Source organism: Thermobia domestica, chromosome 2, assembly GCF_964235325.1.
Source record: "Thermobia domestica chromosome 2, izTheDome1.hap1.1, whole genome shotgun sequence".
NCBI lineage: Eukaryota > Metazoa > Arthropoda > Insecta > Zygentoma > Lepismatidae > Thermobia > Thermobia domestica.
The window spans coordinates 89,132,357-89,156,805 of NC_137455.1; the positions used below are offsets into that span (position 1 = coordinate 89,132,357).

The 24,449-nt window shown below is 35.2% G+C and overlaps 1 protein-coding gene across 2 annotated transcripts in view; it reads right to left on the reverse strand.

Annotated features, from left to right (window-relative positions):
* Gale (UDP-galactose 4'-epimerase) overlaps positions 1–24,449 on the reverse strand; it is a 44,896-nt gene that overhangs the window by 9,731 nt on the left and 10,716 nt on the right. The window contains exons 2-6 of one of the 2 annotated variants that reach the window (XM_081743820.1): positions 21,986–22,117; positions 19,467–19,582; positions 16,868–16,981; positions 8,443–8,622; positions 6,534–6,714 (exon numbers count right to left, since the gene is read on the reverse strand). In XM_081743820.1, coding sequence (XP_081599946.1) covers positions 6,534–6,714; positions 8,443–8,622; positions 16,868–16,981; positions 19,467–19,582; positions 21,986–22,115 — 721 coding nt within the window. In that variant the 5' untranslated portion in view covers positions 22,116–22,117. The remainder of the gene's footprint in view (positions 1–6,533; positions 6,715–8,442; positions 8,623–16,867; positions 16,982–19,466; positions 19,583–21,985; positions 22,118–24,449) is intronic. The other variant, XM_081743823.1, reaches the window with a different exon arrangement.

A 24,449-nucleotide genomic window follows, 5' to 3' on the forward strand; every position in this document is an offset into this window, starting at 1 on the left:
CCGCGTTGTATATTGATACCACTGGTTATATCATGGTTAGCACAGTTGTTGTGTAAAAAAATGTTCTTGATGCTTCTTGTCTATATCTGTTAACACTGTGCGAATTGACCGGACTTTTGAAAGGGGGGATGGATTGTGCGTGTGGACGACAATAGCATGGGAAACTATGACAGTTGTAACGAGGGACGTCATTTAGGGAGAGCAGGAGGGGGCAGTTGCCCTCCAAGAGTTTGAGGAATAAATATACTTTAATCTATTTAATATATGAATATACTTTAATATACTAGTGAAATGAAATATTTGAGTTTTACGTCCCACAGTTATGCCGGTTAGGCTAAAGGAGACGGTGATGATGAGTAATGAATGAAATGGTGGAATGAAGAAAGTGGGAGGAAACGGGAGAACCCCGAGAAAACCCACACACACGGTGTTTGTCCACCACAAAGTTCACTTGGCGGGGGCTGGGATCGAACCTGGGACCCCTAGTACCAGAGGTGAACGCTCTACTATTGAGCCACCGCGGCCCTTTAATATACTAGTACAAAACGTGAAAGTCTTATGTCTGTGGTACTCTTGCCTCCCCTCAAGCGAAGTCTGAAATGACGCCGCTGGTTATAGCATACATCCAGTATTACCAAAGGGAATTTCTCCTTTATCCCCCTTGTAATTCGCACATTGTCCATAGACACGAAGCGTCAACATTTTTTACACAACGACATTATAACTCTGATATCAATATATTTACGGAATAGGTTACATTTTGTTGCTAGTTAACATGGAACATTGAAAAATGTTACAACTGATTTGAACATTTCTGTTGTTTTATGGATTATAAGCATATGCTGACTTAATATTTTATGGCTACTTTATTGGTTAAAGCAAAAAAAAAAAAAAAAAAAAGATTCAAGCGGGAATCCAACCCGAGACCCTTTGCACGGGAATGGTAGATGCTCCTAACTCTGCCACGCCGTCACTTGTTAACTTTACGCGTCGTATCAGATATGCACAAGTCGGAATCTTTAAGACGCTTTTTCTCCACTATTTCTGGCTATTGCACCCTCCCAGTTTGTAATATTAACACTTTAAATGTGAACTACGACCTCGCGAAGGATGACACCAAAGTTCATTTACAAAAATCTGCTTTCTCCTTGTAGGAAATAGTCAGCTGGCGCCCGCTGGCGAACTTGGACACTATTTCCTCTCAATTTATAAGGAGGACAGAAGATGGCCTTACATATTTTAAAATAAAGTGTTAATGAATGATCAACTATGCCTGAATGAAAAAAAAAAAAAACAGGTGAAAATACACACGAGGAGAAGTTATGGGGAAGAAGTGAAGGTTAGTAATGAAACTCAATAAGAAACAAATTTTAATGTAGCCGCAATCAGTCAGCACGAATTGAGGGCGCAACTAAACACTTCAGACACGCATAAGAAATAACCGAGCGGTTGGGGTAAATAATCTCTTAATCATGTCTTCAATCCTTAAAAAAAATGTTACGTTTTCTCGTTTGCGCGCATCACATTCTGTTTTTCAATGACTTCCAATGCTAAACTTCAATCCGCTATTACTTCTTTCCTCGTGTTCACTTCCACTTGAAATGTTATATTTAGGCATAGTTGACCATCGTTTAAATTATATCGAAGTTTTTCCAAGTTTCCAGTGGACTTCAGCTAACAATTTTCTTCCAAATACTAAATGTATTCAAATATTCATTTCAAACGGTTCATTCGATTTCATGTAATGATCGGACAGACAATTACGATGTCATTTTTACATATTGACCGGGTATTTGGAACTTGTCCCTTTCTCCTCTCAATTTTTAAGGACAACAGAAGATGGCATTACATATTTTAAAATAAGATGTTTATGTTCATCTCTTCCTCTTATGATATATGTGTTAATGAATGATAGAAACCCGACTGGACTAAATGCTAAATACAGTAGAAATAATGTAAGTAAAAGGCTAATAGTCACCGCAAGAAACAAACTTTATCTCTAGGAAGTACTTTCGAAGAACATCGTCTTCATTGTCAGCCTAGGCACACTTCACTTCAAAAAGGATTTAAACCATAAAAAGAATTTTTAAAATATACGAAGTAAAAATCTTCTTGTCACTATAATTAGACATATGTCAATTCACTTGTCACTGTTCACTGTTGTTTACTGTTTTTATTATTATTATTATTATTATTATTATTATTATTATTATTATTATTATTATTATTATTATTATTATTATTATTACCTTCCAGACGGCGAAAATGAGCAGCAAAAGCATTGCTCTAAATGGCATTTGTCACCTTTATTTGAATTGAGTGCCGGTTTCTTCTTATGAATGTAATAAGCTTCTTTCGAAGTGTGCCTAGGCTGACGATGAAGACGATGTTCTTCGAAAGTACTTCCTAGAGATAAAGTTTGTTTCTTGCAGTGACTATTAGCCTTTTACTTACATTATTTCTAATCATTATCACCGTTCGCAATATAATGATAACTAAATCCAGTATATTAAAAAGTTAATTTCATGTGTTTCATCCGTTTTGCTGTGATGACAAGCCACAACCTCAATGTTATCATTCTTAAATATTGAGCAAAAATGATAAAATTGTCCCTCTTCTTCACTTAATACAGAAATTTCTAAACACGGTCGCATACGTGCACACTCGTTTTAAATAAGAATTTTATATATCAAATTTCATCTCACAAACGTGAGAGATTCTATTTTTGGCATACATTTTTAACCCCTTCTCCTCTGTTAGGATACGCATTTTAATAAAAATGGCGTGACAACAACGCAGTCTTGGTAGGTGTTAAACTATGTTACTAAAATTCATTTCAAACGGTTCAGCCATTTTTCGTTATGATAGACAACGTATTTTAAATTTATATACTATGTAGATATAGACGAAACAGTAGTATTGTTACTGTTTTGTTATTTATTTATTTGTTTTTTACTGATATAAAAATGAGGTGTTATGTTTAATCTTTAACAATACCTAGCATTTTTCATGTTATTAACGGTCAAGTATTTGTATTATATTGAATTTAATGTGTCATGCTAGTAGCAAACTAAACATGAATGGCAAAACATTGTTCAGTTTCAGTTCTCAAGAGATTTTCTTTTCTATCTTTCTATTATTTTGTCAATAGCTTACAAAACACTGGCACCGGACTTTCGCATGTATAGCCTTTAACATTTTCCCATATACTTTTCTCAACGTTTAAGTCCTTTAGGCTAAGGAAGACCGATGATTAATGAAAATAAATTTTAGTTAAAGTAAAATATTAACTGACCCTTGACGGGAATCGAACCCGAGACTACAAGAACCAAAAACGCACGCGCTAGCCACTAGACCAGCAGAAATCATGTAAGTTTTACTAACAATATCATACAAATTCTCCGTGTGTATGAAGACGTTTCATCGTCTCCAGGTTTGTTCCGGTCATACCAGGACACAAGTCTCACTGCTTCCAGGTCACGAAATTCTTAACCACTTTCATCACTGCTTCCCAATACCAGTATAATAATAGAAGAACTGACTGTGGTCAGATACTTTAAAAAAAAAAAATCGATTCTCGCCGGGAGCTCATTTGTATCGAATCCCACGTTAAGCTGTAAGTCCATGTCTCATGTAGCCTCGTTGCTGAATAGTACACTAAAATCAAATTAACTACTACAACTAATAATAGACGTTCTAGAAAGAGCTCTACAGACCATTTTCTTCATAATAAGCTTATTTTCGTGCCAAGCAGGACAAATATATATGTATAAGAACAACCGTTGAAACACCTAAAAGAAAAAAATGCAGGAACTTCCACCAAAAATAGGTTCTAGCAAGCAAAGTAGGCTACTTTTGGCATTATTCAATTTGATCAGTCGCTACATTTGCTAATGAAATGTTGACGTTACATGTTCTCCCTGAAATATATGTAAAGGAAAAAAATGTCTTTTGACCAAAAATCCGGTGTTAGATACCTTAATTTATACAAAAATCGGAAAACAGTAGCTGGTTCAGTGAGATGCTCCCTGGATTTATCGCTAGTTTAGTCAGTTTGTAACGACATTATAACCATGGCACATCAAACTTGTGTTGCGTTCTTCAAGATGTATATTTCAAGGTGAAGTATCCCTATTTCCTCAAAAAACTTTTATTACAGTATATAAGGGCAAATATTTTTGATAACTTCAAATACCCTGCATTTCATTGAAGTTTATTTTATTACAAACCATTGCTTAATTCTATTATAGAATTGTTCATAATATTTGTCATGTTATCTTCGACATTTTCAAGTATAAATGTATTATTGTTTTCATTTTTTATATAACGAAACGTAAAGCCATAGTGACATTTTGAACTATGATCTCTGTTTTGTTAAGAACTAAAGATGAGTATTTTATATCTAAACGAAAAAAAAAAATAGTTATATATTCCATTCCAGAAAAAAAGATGATAAAAACCAATGAGCTGTCCACACACAAAACAACTGAAATCCACCTCCTTGACCATAGCTAATTATGGACTACAATTGAAGAGAATTCAATTTATTTTTGAGCTGTAAACTTATTCATATTTTTTATTAACAGTAAAATATATATAACAGTTTTACGCTTGTAAAATTCTACTTCATCTTGTTCACTTGACAATAAATATTGTAAGGTTCCGCATGTCTACACGTCATGCAATAACCACGAGTGAACTACATGTGTTAATAGTAAATAAAAACAAACAGACGACGGTCCCGAAGAGGAGTCGCCCACCATCGCCAACAGTCGGAAGGACGAGGATCACCAAAGGAAGCCGACACTACAGGATAAAAGGAAGATGCACGACTCGACCAGCATCAATCTCCACAGGTAGATCAAACTACCTAAAGCCCAAGGTGCCTGGTCATTGGGTTACCCTACCCTCTCACGACGCTTGGTCAATTGAGAGACACCTAATCCTAAAGCCCTAAGATGCACGGTCATTGGGTTCCTTCTCTCTCTCACGACGCCCGCTCACCGAGGGACACCTAAACCACACAAAACTTAACCCTTTTCACGACGCCTGGTCAAAGAGAGTTACCTCACTTCAAAGCCTACGACGCTTGGTCATCGAGTTCCTACAACATCTCCAACCTAAAGTATTTACAGGAATCTATTATTGTACATACTTCTGTATTAGAGGAACTTTTTATAATAAAAGTACAAATCCCGAGTACTATATTTGCTCTACCAAAGAAATTTTACAATATACGAATAAGTACTTGCAGAATATCGAATCACACCTTAAACTGTACCCACATGTTCCTGTTTTACTAGAGTCCTACCCGATCAATGAAAAAATAAAAATAAGAACGAAGTAGGACGAAGATTCGAACGCGGGCCGCAAGAATGGGAATTCTGCACGGATGCAATGAGCTACGGAATAAGATAACACAAGTCATCTACTCTATAAATATATGGCAATAACCGTAAGCTTCACGCTGTGAAAGAACGTTGTTTTCTTCTTCTTTTTATTAAGATTTACAATATTTCTATAGTGTCTTGTGTAAACTGCAAAGAGAGACACCATTTATCGATTTGATTAGGGATTCAGCTTTTAAAACCTTTAAAAGATTTAATTAAATCGTGAGGTGGTAGAAAGGAACGAGTACCGATTTCATCCTCATAGTAAGATACTATGACATACTCAAAAGATACTATCCCGCGCGAAAAACGTGCATTTTTTATGTAACAGATAATACATTGTTAATTTGGCAAACAACTGCGTTATAGTGAATTTCTACAGACGAGTAAACACATAAATAGTCCAGAACGAACACATATTTTATCAACTTTGGAAGATATTATGCTTTATCAAAAGGATTCTGCTGCAAAGCTGTATCGACAGGAATTTCAACAAACCAGGCACTGAAACCACTTTACCCGTTATAGCAGCTTGGATTTATTTTTAACAGAGTGGGATGTTTTTAATGTTATCAGTAACAAAATACAAATAACAACTATAGAAATAAATTTACAACTATAAACTGTTGAATCTGTTCTTGATGCTAATGTTTCGAAGCTATGTTTCCATTTTCAAAGTTGACATGAAACTGTAGTTAGATGTATATTATATCAACTGTAAAAATAAAAGCAGTTAAAGCTTCGTCACAATGTGCAAGAACAAGCAGTTTATCTTTCTTAACTAACAGTGTGATGTGATATGTCTACAAGATGATTTATAGAACCCTTCTTCTTTTTAAGGAAACAGTGTGTATGTCACAAAGTCATGGTACATTAAAGCATAAAGTATATGATGAAAGCTACTAATGCTTTAGTTCTTTCGAAAAACTATATGCTGATTTGTCTACCTGTTCAACAGCGTTCCAGACGATGTATTGCTCCCAACGGTAATCACTTTGAACATATATTACTTAAGCATATATGACAGCAAAACACATTCACACTTCCTGTTATTTACCTCCAAACAGTGTAAACACTATTTTCAGAAACTATCTAATAACATAGGTAATGAAATAACAGTAACTTATCATTTTACATACGTACCAGTACCATCTGGGGTATCATAGTCATTCCCGTATACCTTTAAATGATCTCTCTTTCCAACAGCTACTTGAGAGATATACGGCATTAAATTATTTGGAATTCCTTTCGGATCTTCTCCAATCAATCCAGATTCATGAGCGCCAACAGGATTAAAATACCGCAATGATATTGCACCCCAGTCCTATAAGCATGCAAACAGATAATACATCAATAATTATAACTTGTAGATTCCCTAGGATGCATATTTAAACAAAGAACAGAACTCACCTTGCATCCAATAGACGCAACGGATGCAAGGTGAGTTCCTTTTTATATAATAGATTAGTTTAAAAGAGAAAATAAGAAACAACAGATACATAATATGAAAATAATTTCGCTTTAAATTCTGGTTCGTGAAAATTCCCTTAACTTCCAAGTTTTCGTCTCTATCCTGGAGCCTTGTACACGAGGAATCAAAATACATGTAAAAACATCAAGAAAATATAAAGAAATGGACTTACAGGGAAGTGCAGTGAAGATGCACCTTTCAATGCTGCTGGTTACACATCAAGCATTACCTCCATACAGAGTGATCCATTCTGACAATGTAAGGAACATTTTGTTCTTTAGATACTGTTACTTCCGCACTGTTGCATTTTCACAATCGTTTCATCACAAAATTACATATCTTCTACGTAGTTCTGTGTGTCTTCGTAAAGTAAACTTCTGATTTCAACTATTTACTTCCCCTACTTTAATTTCCACATAGTCGACGCACCACCATTTGAAGTATAACCAGCAGGAATTAACAAGGTGTATCTTTACTGCTGTTCCCTGTTCATTCCTTTATTTTTCTTAAATGTTTTTATTACTTTTAGTTCAATTGTTATCCTCTATTAACAAGGCTTCAGGGGAGAGCCGAAAGGTTAAAAGTATAAGAATATTTAGAAATCAGAGCTTAAAGTGAAATAATTGTTAAAATTCTTAAGTGCATAAGTATAAGATACATTTTCATTCCACGATGGAGTTCACGTAAGTCTCAAGATATTTAATATTTAAATCTCAGATCTGTGTCTTTCGATAACAGTAGAGTCCACATTTCCATTCAAGTTTCACTCTAAAATTTCTACTGTTTAGAAACAGCATATCGAAGACCCTACTATTATTTTCTAAATTTTAAAAACAGCAGAATTTTAAATATCTGTGAAATTACAAACTAGAAACAATTATTCACTGAAATTGTAACTTTTAAATTTAGTTTTAATTAATTTTGCGAATCGATGGCACACAGAAAGTGAAAACCAAACACTTGAGGATCAACTTTTATAAAATCTAAAGCACATTCAACCAAAAACCGTTGAGCTCCTTCATGGCTAAAGGGTTAGCGTACGTGCCTTTGGCGTGGTGACCTGGGTTCAATTCCCAGCGGAAGCTCATGTGGTTCGGATTCCACGTTAATTAGTAGGTCCGATCTCATTTAGCCTCGCTGCTGAAAGGAATGTTAAACTCAAAATCAACTCAACTCAAAAACCGTTGATATAATACAATATGTATTTACTGTGTTTATCTAATAAACTAATTTAATAATAATAATAATAATAATAATACAACTACTTGCAACCAGATAACAGAAAGTTATGTTATGTGAAGGTTCGATTTCATCTTGGAAGTGTATATGATTTGAATTTCGTAACTTAAAAGAGGCCTACAATAAAGCTTCTGAAAATTTAATGTTAAATATTGAATGAACATTACCCAAAATTTTGTTCTTTTAAAAGAAGATTGTTGGATATCTTCATTGTTATGGCTAATGTGTATAATGACCACTTAACCTCAAGCTTCACGTAGCAAGTAAACCTTGCCTCTAATACTCAAACATGTATTAACATCAGTACAAGAATAACATGAAAAGTACATAAAGAAAAAGAACCTTTTCAGCTAAACACAAATCCTTTAGTATTTCTTCTACAAAATACTTTGACCTGCCATAGGGATTAGTACATCCAACTCCTGTTTGATGGCTTTCATTAATTGGCAAATGAGAAGGTGTTCCATACACTGTAGCGGAGGAGGAAAATACGAACTTTCTAACATTATGTTCCTTCATAACCTGTTGAAAAAAGAAATAAATGTTGATGACAAAAAAACTCTTAAATGAAACAAAACTTCTAGTTTTACATCTCACGATTGTGCCCTTTACGTTAAACGAGACAGATGATTAATGAAGATGAACTATAATGAAAGAATTAGTGGAATAATGATGTGGAAGGAAACGCGAGAACCACAAGAAAACCCACGGAACTCGACTTGTATACCACTCATTTGGACTGGGATCGAACCAGGAATCCCTTCTATCAGAGGTGAACACCCAAAATATTCTTAAACATCTACAGGCATAACACTGCTAAACAGTTGGATTATGGGTTGGGTTGGAGTTTAACATTTGCGAAAGAGTTAAAAATGCCAGATAATTATCAATAAGCAGCATATAATCTCATAAAGGCATAAGGTCCTGTAATTACATATGAAGTGTGCGTTTCCAGAACGTTGGAATTCTCCATAGGGTGGGAATAGGTTTGCAATCGGAAATGGTTGTAAACAACCTCGTCTTCTACGGAGATGATTTCACACCCTACGCTGTTCCACGAAGTGAAAATTTCATAATTTCTATGCAATGAAGCCTGTACAACTTATCTTGAGATACTTTTAGTAAGTCCTGAAACAAGTCTAAAACAATACTAGTTGAATAGACAGTTAAAACTAAGGGAAACCTCTAATATCTGTCTAGATTACACACTCCTTTCTTTAAAGAAATGAAGTAAATACAACACGACTGGTAGCATTAGCTTTTCCATTATTTACTATTTAATTTTTAATTTTACGTCACATTGTTCTCACTTTAAGCTAAAGAAGATGATAATAAATGAAGAGTGAAAGGGCAATTAAATATCAAGCCCCAAGAAATTCGAGCCTGCCACAGACAAGATTCGTGATTGCCACTTTAATGCCTAAGACCACTTGATAATGCCAGTTCATCAACTATTCAAGAATAGAACGGCTCACCCACCAGGATATATCACGATATTCACCGTGGTTGTGCCGTAGTTTTGCAGCTCGGGTATATGCGAAAACTGGTACGAATAGCAGGTGCAAAACATAGCCTCTTCATGTGAAATTGTGACCATATGCGTGGGTTTCTCAGGATTCCCCAGTTTTTCTTACATTCTCATTCCACCAATTCCTTTATTGTCATTCATTTTCATGAATCGCCCGTCTTTTTTAGCCTAAAAGATATAACACTAAAAGACTTCAATTCATTTTACATCAGCTCGGTATTGAACTTGGCAATTAAGCCTGAATGTAGCTAACAGCAGTGAGATCTTTTACACGATACTTCTCATATTAAGAGCAATAACAGTGATAAAAGCAAGGGTAGGGACAAAGAGAATGGCTATTTGTTTGTTTGTAGTTGGCTACATTTTAGCATAAGACGTGATTTACAGATTAACGTGAGATTCGAACTACGAGCTTTTACCAGGAAGCGCACCTGGGCTCTCACAGAAAGATGCGAACGGTAACCATTTGCAACTACGGAGCCACGAGACAATGGCTGCAACACAGTATAACCAGATACCTGTATTATTAATAGAGCAAAGGAGATTCTTGTCGTCCTCATATTATTCATTACTCACAATTTTAAATTGGTTTTATTCAAGTTTTACACCGATAGTCTAAGTAAAATTAAAGTATTTGATACGAAAGAAAGAAAATGCGCAATTCGCGATTTAAGCACACAAATTCTCAGCCTGAAAACTTATCTATATTGAAAAAAAAATATATGCTTAAGTATTAATGTAAATTACATACATTTAAAAAGCAAGGGAGTGTTTCAGTGAGTGTTTCCTCTCATGATCTGCTGAATGTAGTGTGTATATCTAATCGAGGATATCAGTGTCAGCGGTCAAGCTTGGAAAACCCTAACGACGTTATATGAACCTATACGCTTTACGACTTTAGACTAAAAACAAACATTACTGAAATGGGGAGAAACGTATGTCAGTCATTTGATAACGATCTGGCAAATGAGCAGATCGCACGTACACATCAGTTTAACAAATTTAAGAACGGTTATGAAACCTTAAAGGATCCAACATGTAGGGCGCGTTCACCAGGCATGGGCAACAAGATTTTGAAGGAGGCTATTGAGATCGATTACGGTCAAAACTGTCAGGCACTGGGAGAAGCATTCAATAACAGCGCAGAAATCACTCGCTAATACATCTAACAACTTGGAAAATGGAGGAAATTGGTACGATGGTTCCTGAAGTTGACTTTAGCTCAGAAAGTGTCATGAGTTCTATTTCTTTGTTGTCTCATCAAAGAATGAACCCCGTTTCTGGCCAGAAGCAAGTGGAACAAAAAGTGGGTTCTTTACCACTCCGACTCTCGAAATTTCAGAAATAAACAGACTCCCTAATAAATTAAATTACCATTACATCAACAGAACATTATGCTTCTGTTTGATGGACTGCCCGGAGTATTGTCCATCGCGACCTGCTTTCATTAGGCCAGACGATCAATGCAGCTGTGTACTCGCAGAAACTGGAAAGTGTGCATGATAAACTGAAAAACGCAGAGCTACTGCTTGTGAATTGGTGTGTTATTCAACTTTAGAACGCGAAGTCATACGCTGATAAGCTCATACGTCTCACTGTTATTTCTCGATGAGATGACCTACGTACTGTACAACTTCTCTGGATCACGTTCCGCTGAGTTCTACTCATAGCCATCAACATACAAGGCCTAAGAGGTCTGACGTCACGAGGTTCATACGTCATAACCACTAGGGCCATCTAATTCTCGACATAGCATTTTTTTTTAAATTTTAATTTAAATTTATAAAAATAAATGAATAAATGCTTCCTTTCAAAATAAAAAATCTCAAATTAGTTAAAATTGAAAATTAAGTCAGACAAATCTACAGACACAATACAAAGTTCATAATTCCAGTAGCATCTAGGAGATTAAATTTCACCCCAGCCAATTCTCTAGTTACACCTCTTCACATTCAGCCAGAATCATATGTCTTTTAATTCGTACCTTGGTTTTAATTCATAGAAATCATAAAGGGCAAATGAATTATTTATTTATGCACGGGAAAATAAAAACTGAATGACATGTATGCTATATCTTGAAAGGGTAATAAGATTAATTATTATAACCTAACTGTAAATAACCAACCAGTTAAAAGTTCTCAAACAGATTTTCTAACGGGTTTACAATCGTTCATCATAAAATGATAACTTACGGTTAAAATGAGCTAGTGCATATGAAAGATAACTGTACTAGACATTATTTTCTGGTGGCGGAGTACTTCGGCATAGTGTACAAAAGCTGCATTTTACGTTTACAATTAAAGCACTACTACTGTAAAACCATTACAAGTGCTATAGGAATACGTATTACTGTGAAACTCACATTGAAGCAACATACAAGTACTAACCTACAATATAATCTAACAATCCTACTAACCTAACCTAATCTACTCTACTACTTTAAGCAGACGCTCGATTTATTATTTATTTATTTATGCATATTTCTAGGTATTGTCGGGATCTATGGCCTTAAGCCCGTCACGGGTATGAAAGATAATGTCTCTCGGCGAGAACATTATCCGGGAAAGGGGAAAGGAAGGTAGCGGACCTGAAACCTGTATTAGGCACAATACCGTTTCTTTGGCTGGTGTGAATGAGGAAAACTTCACTCAAGATAGTTGACCTAAAAAAGCTGCTACACCTTCTCGATCGAGTGCTCCTATTGGGGATCGAACCCGGGATACTCAGACATTCGACCTTCCTATACTAATCTACCCTACCCCATCCTACTATATTATACTAAATTCTGTACTTTAGCATACATTGGCGCCAATGACGACGCTAGCTTTAATTTGAGGAAAAGCAAATAGAGGGGCAGACACAGTTTCTTGGGGCCAAATTTTTTAAATACCAAAAACAATATTTTATTGCTTGGCCTATATTACAACACAACTTTCCTGGGAGACAGTCGGCAGGGTAGGCAATGCCATTAGCCTCCTTGTCCCCTCTAGCGTCGTCACTGACTGGTAAGTGTTTTTTTTTTTTTGCATAAAAAATCGTTTTAATGGCATGTCGAATTGTACGCATATTATCAATCTACACGCAATTATTTGGACATGTGCCAGGATAATAACAATTCAGGATGTCTAAGGAATCCATTTAAAGCAAGAGAAGTGAAAGGAAGTATTCTTTTACATTTCCCGCCGTTTCAAGCTTTAATTGAAAAATAGTGGATGAAATGAAACTTAACAAAAAACATGCACAATGAAACACTGCAAATCAATCATAACGGACTTCTTGATTTTATGAAGCTCGTTTGATCTGTTTCCAAGTTAAAATTTTAATATTTCCCATGAAGTGCTTAATATACCGCCAAGTTAATTTTTTGAAAGCTGAAACTAAGGTAAATTGTTTTCTTTATACTCGAAAAGGTACTTTTACAAAATTTCATTGCGATCGAGCTGCTTTTAAACTAAAATTTTAAACTAAATTAAGAGCTGCTTTTAAACTAAAATTTTGACATCCTAAAATTATGCGCTAGAAATGCTCCTAAAATAGTTTGTCAAAATTTTATGAAAATCGTTAGAGCCACTTTCAAAATAACGAGTTTCGAATGTTTCTTTCGTTGTGATATAAAAGCCCTATTCACGAAGACATCATAGTATTGTTATCGGTGACAACGGTTCTATTACCATGGAATATATGAGCTATTGCTGCCGATTAAGACTATTTATGATCTTACAGATACGTTTTACTTAATGCTATCACCTTTCTCTTTGTAGAATCACAATGCCACAGAATACTTTTGGAAATTTCAAAATTAAGACGTTATTCAGGGGTGCAAACTAGTTTTGATATATATATATATATACACACTATGTGGTCAAAAGTATCTGGACACCTGGCTGGAAATGACTTACAAGTTCGTGGAGTCTTCCATCGGTACTGCTGGAACTCAATATGGTGTTGGCTTACCCTTAGCCGTGATGACAGCTTCCACTCTCGCAGGCATACTTTCAATCAGGTGCTGGAAGGTTTCTTGAAGAATGGCAGCCCATTCTTCACGGAGTGATGAACTGAGGAAAGGTATCAATGTAGGTCGGTGAGGCCTGACACAAAGTCAGCGTTTCAAAACATCCCAAAGGTGTTATATAGGATTCAAGTCAGGATTCTGTGCAGGCCAGTCTATTACAGGGATGTTATGGTCATGTAACCACTCCGCCACAGGCCGTGCAGTATCAGCAGATGCTCGATCGTGTTGAAAGATGCAATCGCCATCCCTGAATTGCTCTTCAACAGTGGGAAGTAAGAAGGTGCTTAAAACATCAATGTAGGCCTGCGCTGTGAGAGTGCCACGCAAAACAACAAGGGGTGCAAGCCCCTTGCAAGAAAAACACGACCACACCATAACACTACCACCTCCGAATTTTATTGTTGGCACTACACACGCTGACAGATGACGTTCACCAGGCATTCGCCATACCCACACCCTGTCATCGGATCACCACATTGTGTACCGTGATTCGTCACTCCACACAACGTTTTTCCACTGCTCAATCGTCCAATGTTTACGCTCCTTACAGCAAGCGAGCCGTCGTTTGGCATTTACCTGCGTGATGTGTGGCTTATGAGCAGCCGCTCGACCATGAAATCCAAGTTTCCTCACCTCACGCCTAACTGTCATAGTACTTGGAGTGGATCCTAATGTAGTCTGGAATTCCTGTGTGATGGTCTGGATAAATGACTGCCTATTACACTTTACGACCCTCTTCAACTGTCGGCGGTCTCTGTCAGTCAACAGACGAGGTCCGTCTGTACGCTTTTGTGCTGTACGTGTCCCTTCACGTTTCTACTTCACTATCACATGCAACTCTATCCATCACGACTCTGGAACTCACTAAAGAAATAATAAACACTTCTGACCAGAGTATATACACTTGTTTATTAAAAACTAAATTCCAGTGTAACAGTTTCAACAACGTAACGTTGTCTTCATCAGACACTAACTCAGTTAGTGAGTTAGTGTCTAATGAAGACAACGTTACGTTGTTGAAACTGTTACACTGGAATTTAGTTTTTAATAAACAAGTGTATATACTCTGGTCAGAAGTGTTTATTATTTCTTCACTATCACACTAGACACAGTGGACCTAGGGATGTTTAGAAGTGTGGACAGCGTACAGACTTCTGACACAAGTGACACAAAATCACCTGACCACGTTCGAAGTCCGTGAGTTCCGCGGAGTGCCCCATTCTGCTTTCGGGAAATCAGCTGTAAAGATTTCATAGAATTTAACATGGACGGAGTTATCGGGGGCATTGCCTCCCAAGTTTTTGGAAAAAAAAAAAAATGCCACTTATAAAATCCTTCAATTCTCATTTGTGTTTACCGTGCCCCCCAAAAGACAAAAGGTCTGCCCCCCTCCAGCAGACATGGAATTTATGCCCCATGTCCTAACTCCGCCCATGGAATTTATTAACATTAAATGAAATGGAGTCTTTCAGTTTTACGTCACACGTTATGTCGGCTAGGCTAAAGGAGACGGTGATGATGAGAAATGAATTGACTGGTGGAATGAATAAAGTGGGAGAAAACGGGAGAACTCTGAAAAAACCTATGCACACGGTGTTTGTCCACGACAAAGTACACATGACGCAAGCTGGAATCGAACCAGGGACTCCCATTCACTAGAGGTGAATGCTCTACCACTAAGCTACCGTGGGCCGAATTTATTAACAAAATATGAAAATACTGACAAAAAAACCAAGGATTTTAAACAAGAAAACTGTCTCTCTTGATATTTACTGTAACAGCTGTTTAATAGCCTATACAAGTTAATAGTTTGCACTATCTACAAATACGTCTTCGTAAGGGATAGGCAAATCTTTACTATATTTCACAATTTTCTTCCAGTTTTCCCCTTTCTTTCTTTCTTAAGGGTTCAAACACTTTAAATGTTTCAATAGAGGCTTAGTAAATATAGATGACTTGTTGAAAATATGCTTACAACTAGCAGATACTTCTCTCGTGGTTGACGCAAGGAAGTTAATTTATTATTTTCATGCTCTTTACTCAATTCTTTTGTAACACCTTTATGAGGTCTATCCACCCAAAGTATCAATTACCATATGTTGTGTTTACGGAAGAAGTGAGAGGAATGTGCCACTGGGAGAAGTGGAACAGTGAAAGTTTTTCTCGCGTCACTATCTTTGCGTCATTTATTTGGTAACTCCGAATTAAGTTAGGAACACTGGAGGTTGCTACAAACATGTCTGCTTATTTGTTGACACATAGCAGTTTGTGAGATAAAAAATACATTTAATCCATCCCAGGTAATTATTATGTCTAATGCGTAATATAAGCTTTCGATACAACGTGAGTACACGTATGCTTTATAGACAAGTTGAAAGTTACGTTATAATAGTCTATTTATAATAAGTCACCGTTGTGCTGGTTGCATGTTGTTTGAAGATATGATCTTTACTACAAGTGAAAATGTCTACGTAGGGATGACTTGGAGATGATGAAGTAGGAAGGAATGGGACAAAACAGCGAAAACAGTATTTCATTTAATATTTTTCTGGTGTTGTTTATTCGCACATTTCGTGCTTATTTAGTATGTGCTATTCAATAGTGCCAAGTGATTATTTAAAGGTGCTCATATAGGTGACTATTCATAGACATTCATAGAACTGTTAATACTTCTGCGCAAACCAAATACGTGGTAAGTATTATGAAATGCAGGTAAACAGCTGCTATGTAGTTGCAAATGTTATCCAAGCCAAATGCAATTAAGTTGCTATGACTATTGCGCTATTTGTGGCTAATTTTACCAGTGTCAATTATTTTCAACCATTGCCATTATAATCATACTTATAATTTATATAATACGTTCATGGATGCAGTCTATGGTACAACTTTTCTGGGCCACCAAATTATTTAAGTGTGCTGCTAGATAGTTGTAAATCGACAATATATCGAACACCTAAACAAACCATTAGTTATGATTATGCCTTATCATTGCACTCAGATCACGCGAATCATTTAAATTACTCTTTAGTAAGTGAAAATTTTTCCTTTACTGCTCCAAAAAGCTTGAAATACTGATTTTAGTGGCTTACTTTAAAAATACTGACTTTACTGGCCCTGTATTATTTCTCCAGCAGTAGTAAACCATTATTCATAATAAATTTATATATTGATAAAATAAATTTAAAACATGTGATAAACCTTCCCACAATATCAAAGAGAAAAGTCACCTCTAGCAATGTTAACGTTCCTCCAACATTATTCCTGTAATACGTCAACGGAATTTGGCACGATTCTCCTACAGCTTTCAGTGCTGCGAAATGGATCACACAATCAACTTGGTGCTATATAAAAGATTATTTAATTAATTAATAATAGTATTACATAAAACATATAACGTAATATTTCAGAACAACATTATTAACAAAAGTAAATACTGCTGGCAAATTTTACCTTGCTAGGTCAATATAGGATATGCAATTATACTTTTGATCTTATTAGTAAGTAGTAAAACTCATACAAACGTAATTAATAACATTTATTTAAAGAAATTATTTAATGATACACACTTTTGGAAGTACAGACTCACTTTTTTAACTTTAGTTATAACATTAATTATTACAACCCTAAAATACAACATTATTTTAGTAACAATGTTTAAACAAGAAGAACATTATCTTATTGAGATCTGTTGCAACAAGCATATAGTGTTGCAGACTCAAGATGCTACAGTATCACAAACATCCAAATTTTGGAGAGTTTATAACAGCAATAACACAAGTAAGAGGGGCAGGGTAATGCACATCAAAAGTCCCTTAGTATCGAATGCTACAGTCATTATATGACATATTTCAAACAAATAGAAACAAAATTACAAGCAATTAAAAATTTGACATTTTTCAAAGGACTTTATTTTAAAAGAAAGTGTTCAGACAAATATTACATCCAATTAAGTATGTGGTTTCCAATAGACATAAATATTAAAATGCTGTTTACAGCAATTTGATATCTCAAGCAATTCGAGAGAGAGATGAAAAAAATGGTAAAATTTGATATAGTGCTCAAAATACCATATTTGTGAGAACTTTTTGACACAATTGTTAATTTACTTTGCATCTATAACATTACAACGAAAGTTTTTGGTAGATGTAATTAAAACAAGATCACAGAATTACATAATTTTAAAGCGTATTGCAAACTTTAACATTTTTATAATATATCCAGACAGAGATATCAAATTTCTATAAGCGGCACTGTAATCTTTAAATCTATTAAAAACCAATTACTTAATTGGATGATGTACTTAACTAATATATATATATATTGAAATAAAGGCTATTGAAAAATGTTTAATTTTCAATCCCTTATAACGTTGTTCGTATTCATTCGAATTGCGTCAATCATGATCACAGTATTAGACATTATAGCACTTTAGATATGCATTGCCCCATCTGTCTTATTTGCGTTACTACTGCTTTAGAGGTCACCAAAATTTGGATATTTGAGACAGTGTAACGTCCTTAGTTTCTAACACTGAATAAAGAGTGTAAAATCATAAGTTTCGGTTTTACATGTAGATTTAAAACGTATAACAATCTGACGTAGTAGCTTTGAAAAAAAAAAAACTTTGTGTTTGGTTAACAACACTGTTAATCTTCTGGTATTACAGAGTATGCTAAATAATACCCCTCCCCTGCTGATATTTGCATGGTGCAAGATTTCGGCGTTTTTTTTTTTTTCTATTAGTTTAAAAGTTACAAGAGCGTATCAAGATATATATATATATATATATATATATATATATATATATATATATATATATATATATATATATATATATATATATATATATATATACAGTGTCCGAAGTAGAAGAAAAGCAGAGGCGGTATGTTTAACTCGACATACCGACTATCTAAATGTTGAAATACAGTGAGGGTATGTTACCTAAAAGATTGCACTTCTATTTATATAATGACTGAAAACTACTGAAGAGCTTCTCTTTTGTTACGGGCAGTGGGACTTTGATCCTTCGCCAACAACTTTCTGAAAAAAATTAAAATATCCCCTTCTGTTGTAATGTAGAGAATTATGCACCAAAATGCTGAAAAGCCGAGTTTTTATATTAACAATTTCCTGCGGAAAAGCTCCCGGACCCCCCATTCGACTGAGGAGTATTCCAAACCCCCAGAAGAATCGCCCCGCAGCAGACACCCCTAATCCGCTCATGCTTAAAACATGACATTTATATGAATTAAGACAAGACGCACACATACATACGAACGAAATGATTCGATATGGCACATCAAAATATAAACTAGATAAACTCCTTATAGACATTTAACTTTAAAAACAAAAGGTAGAAAAAAGATAACAAAAATGTCGGTGTTGTCAGTTTAGAAATATTTTAGCGCGAAGCATAAGAAACTTTTCAGAAATAAACCCTGTTTTTCCTCGATTTTGAGCACTTTTTATTACTTTTTTCCTTCCATTTTATATGTGTGCACATGCATTTTCCTAATATGAGTAACATTTTTCCTCTCTTTTTTTACTTTCCTTTGTTTTCCTTCCGAATTTTGCGCCCAAAGTCGTCGCCCCGCTCCCCACCCACGGCACGGCACTGTGCAAATCTCAATACATGAAGGAGTTAAGGGTATAAGTCGAAAATGTTTAGATTTCTTACTCCTTATAAATGCAAGCCCATTCACTCATGTCCACGTTTTGCGTGATTCTCTTTACAGTCTTTAGTAAAGTTTATTATTATTTGATACCTTCGGCTTTAGCATGTAATACAAACAACGAGATATTAACATTCTGTTTTAAACTTACCTTAGCAAAAACTTTTCGTAGGTCATCTTTATCTAAGAGATTAGTATCATAAAATGTCACTTCCTTTGCAGCAAGCTTTTCGATTCTTTCAATAGAAACAGGTTTGTCTCCCTTTCCTAAAAGTACCGTATTGTGTGTTAATAGAGCAGAAACAAACTGAATAAAAGTAGGTACAAAATTAAAACTTTCTGTGCATTTAACTAAATATGTCAAACATTATTTTCAGTTTATATGTAAATGTATGTCACATTTAATATTATCGGAAAAACTTACAAGTATGAATTTTATATAATACAGCGTTATTTACAAAGCGGTCAATCCTCATGCGAACTTCAGAAGCTTGGTTATAAAAGTGTGCAAAGCCTACCTAATGTCATACGTGCATTTTGAGAAAAAAAATTCTCTAATTAGTAACAAATAGAAATCTTGAATTAAAAACCCATACCTCTATCATACTATGCGCTTTATGAGTAACTTTACCACTCTAGTGCCGAGTCTTTTCTCCTATTACATGTTTCAGAACATTGTAAAAGCAATTTAGTTTAAAAATAATTATGTAAAAACCAATTTTCTCTGTCAATCAAATATTACTTTAAATGCTATAATATTTCTTACATTTCAAACACAGCATATCAATAGGAATTAGTCTAAATGAAATGCAAACAAACCATTCAAATACTTTATCATATATACAACTTGGAACATTTTGTTAATTAACTAACACTCAACTCTGACGTGCACTGATAATCTTAAAATAATTTTTATATTCCGAAATTATAATAGGAATACAAAAATCCTTTTAGGATTCACAGGGCACATTATAGGTGCGTGTTACTTAAAACATTCAAATATTTGTATTTGTGCAAGTAATGTCAATTTCTTCATTTTGAGCTATGGAAGTACATGAAATGGGACTGTGGAAACATAATTACTTACCATTATACGGTATATAGATTGTAATAAAAATTATTCATCCCGAATAATTTTAATAGGAATATTTATATTATAGTAAATAATTTTGTTGATATTCCAAATATATAAGTATATTATGCATCATGTTACTTACAAATAGCATAGGATATTCGGAACCTGACAGTCAATTTCAAAATATCACAACAAGGATAGAAGCGCTACAGAATGTTAACATCTACACTGTGTTAAATTTGTGTTGTGACGATTAAGTTGCAATTTTGTTTTGTTTTACATAAACTTGCAAAAGAAATTTAAAATATGGAACATTCGTTGGAAGCATGTAGACATAGCGCGTTACAACTTTGCACTTGGGTGACGTAATGTCCTTCACGATTTGGCTGCCACGTGACTGAGATTTGACAGGCAGGTAAGTGAACTCCTTAGCGTTGCCAACTTTAATAAATATTCACTATGAATCTGAAATATTCAGTGTTATTCATAATTCGTATGTATCATTCTAAATATGCGTAGTAGATTGTAAAACGTATACATAGAAACAAACAGCTAATTTTCAATATGAAACCCAGCCAAAAAAAAGTTCGGTAAGTATCGGAAGAATGAGCCAACGGTTAAAGATGGATATAAAACTGAATCCTTGTGTTTTGTAAAAATTACTTTAAAATTTTACGTGTATCTATTCGATTATGTGTAAATGTCTGGGATTGTATGGAGCTATTTGTATGAACACTTCTTTATCTTTTTTATGTCGGCACGTTCAGATATTTGATGCATTCTGTTATTCTTTTATTTTAGTAACTGATTTCAAATTCTCTTGTACTTTGGTTAATTAAAACTATGACTACGGAAGGTAAAATATTTTGATCATAGTAAAATGATAATAGAAATGTCACATGATAATTGTAAAAAAAAAAGAAAAAAGAAAAAAGAAAGAAAAAAAGAAAAGAAAAAAAAGCAGCTTAATTCATACTCTATGCGATAGCATATTTATAGTTATGGAGCATTTTTCCTTCTCTCTCTGTGTAGAGAAGAACGAAATGAACTGCGTAATTCCTATTCACGACAAACATGGCATCACTAGCCACGAACTTCGAAAGAGAAACTGAACACACTAGATTTGCTCTTTCGACGTAAGGCATATAAACGACTTACTACTGACAAGTTCGAATAATCGCAGTTGGCAACACGTCTTGCGCATGCGTAGTATTCAACGATCTCCTCCTTTTTTCATCTGACTCAGTAGGAAAGCAACGGTTTTAAAGTGCAAAGTTATCTTGCACTATGTCTACAGTATCCAAAGAGAGATTATTATGATGGGTTCAAATCAATGAAACCAGAAAAGTACACTAGCGTCGACAGAATTTTATGGTTAGATCTCGAAAAGTAATGACACAATATAATATAGGTAACTATAGTACTTTTTTCTATACTATATCCTAAAAAAATATCAATTGGGAAATAATATACCACACACCAATAATTAATGTACATATATTTCGAAATATTGTGTTTAGACTGTGTTGATAGAGCTGTGAATTTGCATGCATTAAATACAATACTACCATACGCCTCTAAGTACTACCTCTCACCTTTGACAGCATTTACCAAATTGTCTACTACCACCACCTTATACCCTTCAGTGAGTAGAATAAGAACAGTGTGAGAACCCACAAACCCTGCACCTCCTGTCACAAGAACCGTTGCACCTTCTCCAGACATTGCTATAAAATACAAGAATTACTTGGTGAGTAATATCAAAAATATCGTTTTTCTTTCATCGTTAGGAATACTATATTAGTGCACTTCACATACTAATAGATTGTATAGTTGGCTTAACTCCCTGGTGCTACAACCCATGAGAAGTTATGGTCGGCCAGATGCTCCACACTCAACTGGATGATGCGTAGACAGTATGTCGACTTCCGGCGCCACTATGTCTGGCTTTCTATACGGAGTTCGCTACCTCTTAATTCGGGTAGCTTTTCAAATAAGCTCACGATGCTGGGTCACGACTGTCGTACTTCCACTGGGACCTATAATCAGCTACACGAATAAATGAACATGAAATAAGTTATAGAACTGCCACTTTAAGAAAATATCACTAAGTTTCCTATATTCAACAAAGTTAGAATATATCAGAATATATTGAATTATTTTAAACATAAAATATATTTGATGTTTCAAACATAATTTTCCTGTAGTAAAATTGAGTCTCTTATATTCCAGCCTCAGTTTAAAAGTAATACTCTAGAAAGAACTTATTAAATATAACTAGAGTGAGTTGAATTTCTTTTTTTAAAAAAAAAAATCATCTTATTTTTGTCAAAATCATTGATTATCACTTCTTGAAGTACATCAATTGATTCAAAAGAGTGGAGGGTCTTTTCATGATCTTACTTCTTTATCACGGATATTAATGAAGTTTTAAATGTGGTAACGTTTTCTTTCTCTTTCTTTCTCTTTCTTTCGCTTTTTTTTTTTTTTTTTTTTTTGGTAAACAACGAAATTGATAATTTTGAATAAAAGTATTTTACTTTATACTTTTTGTACGATTTGATAGTTCAACACATTAAGAGAATATGTTGCCAAATAGTTTTGCCTTAAATTCAAATAACTACATTACATATGAAAGGATACTAGCAACCCTAAAGGGAACAGATAATTCACCCTTACATAGGGTATTTTACTTTATACAAAGAGTCGGTGCCCCTGAAGTGATCAGATTTGTATTTTGATGGATAGTCAGTTGACCACCACCATGCAAGGAGATATGATAGACGGCGAAAAACAAATGTCGCTACAATAAGAAATACAATGGATTTCGGTTTACAGGTTCAAGCACAGAATAAGTCTTACGTGTTTTATGAATTTACAAAAAAAAAAAAAAAAAAAAAAAAAAAAAACCAACTATCTCTTAAAGAAATTACGAAAGTTTCCAAAAATGTAAACATCTGTTTTATATTATTAAAAGGGTGATTCATGAGTCTTGCAATATTTTCACAACTCAAAGAGCAAGCGCGTGTATACGTCATGATCAACTGGAAGTACAAGGTAAAACTGACCCAAAACGAGTGTGGCAAAGGGACTATTTAACACAGAAGCCGCCACTCCGTCACCATCTTCAATTACTGTTTGGTGGCAGTGACGATGAGTGCTCAACAATGTCTGATACGTAAAGTATTACTGCAGGAGTTCGAACTCGGGCATGTCGCTACGAGACCAACCCAAAATATTTGTCATGCAAAAGGGAAGGTGCAGTGAACTTCAGCACAACAACTCGATGGTTCCAGAAATTTCGTGCAGGTTGTAAAGATGTCGAATATCAGCCAAGGTCCGGATGCTCAGAGTAACAGATTCGGTGGCCATACGACACGTCATTGAGCGAAATTCGTCCACTAGCACACGACGATTGTTAAACCAACTCGGCATGTTCCAGTGTAGTGCATCCCCTTCACGAACTCGGGGAAAAAACAATAGGATCTGCCGCATTGTGTCATGAATTGACCCTAGCTCATGCCAGAGGAGTGGACATGTGCTGACAATTGCTACAAAATCCGCGTGACGTGCGTTTCCTAAAATGAGCTGCCACATGCAAGAAAATTAAGTGTCTTTCAGAAATCCGAATGTGGAAAACCGTCGCTGCTGGCCAAGAAATTCAAGACCACATCTGCCAAGAAAACAATGCCTACTGTGTTTTGGAACCGTCAGGCTGTCATTCACGTTGAATTTCTAACAAAGATTACGAGCATTACTGCAGACACGTACTACCAAACCATGGAGAAGCTGAAAGCAGCTATACGTCAGAAACGAAAGAGATACCACGAGAGGGGATGTTGTTACTGCATAATAACGCACGACTACATGCAGCAAAATAGACGCATACACATCATGAACTTCAACTAGGAAATTTTGACATTCTCCATATAGCCCTGATTTAGCCCCTTTCGACTACCATTTGTTTGGATCCCTAAAGAAAAGCCTGCGTGTGCGCGGATTCGATACACTGAAAGAGGCACAACAGCTTATGGTCACCTGGTTAAGGAACTTGGAGCA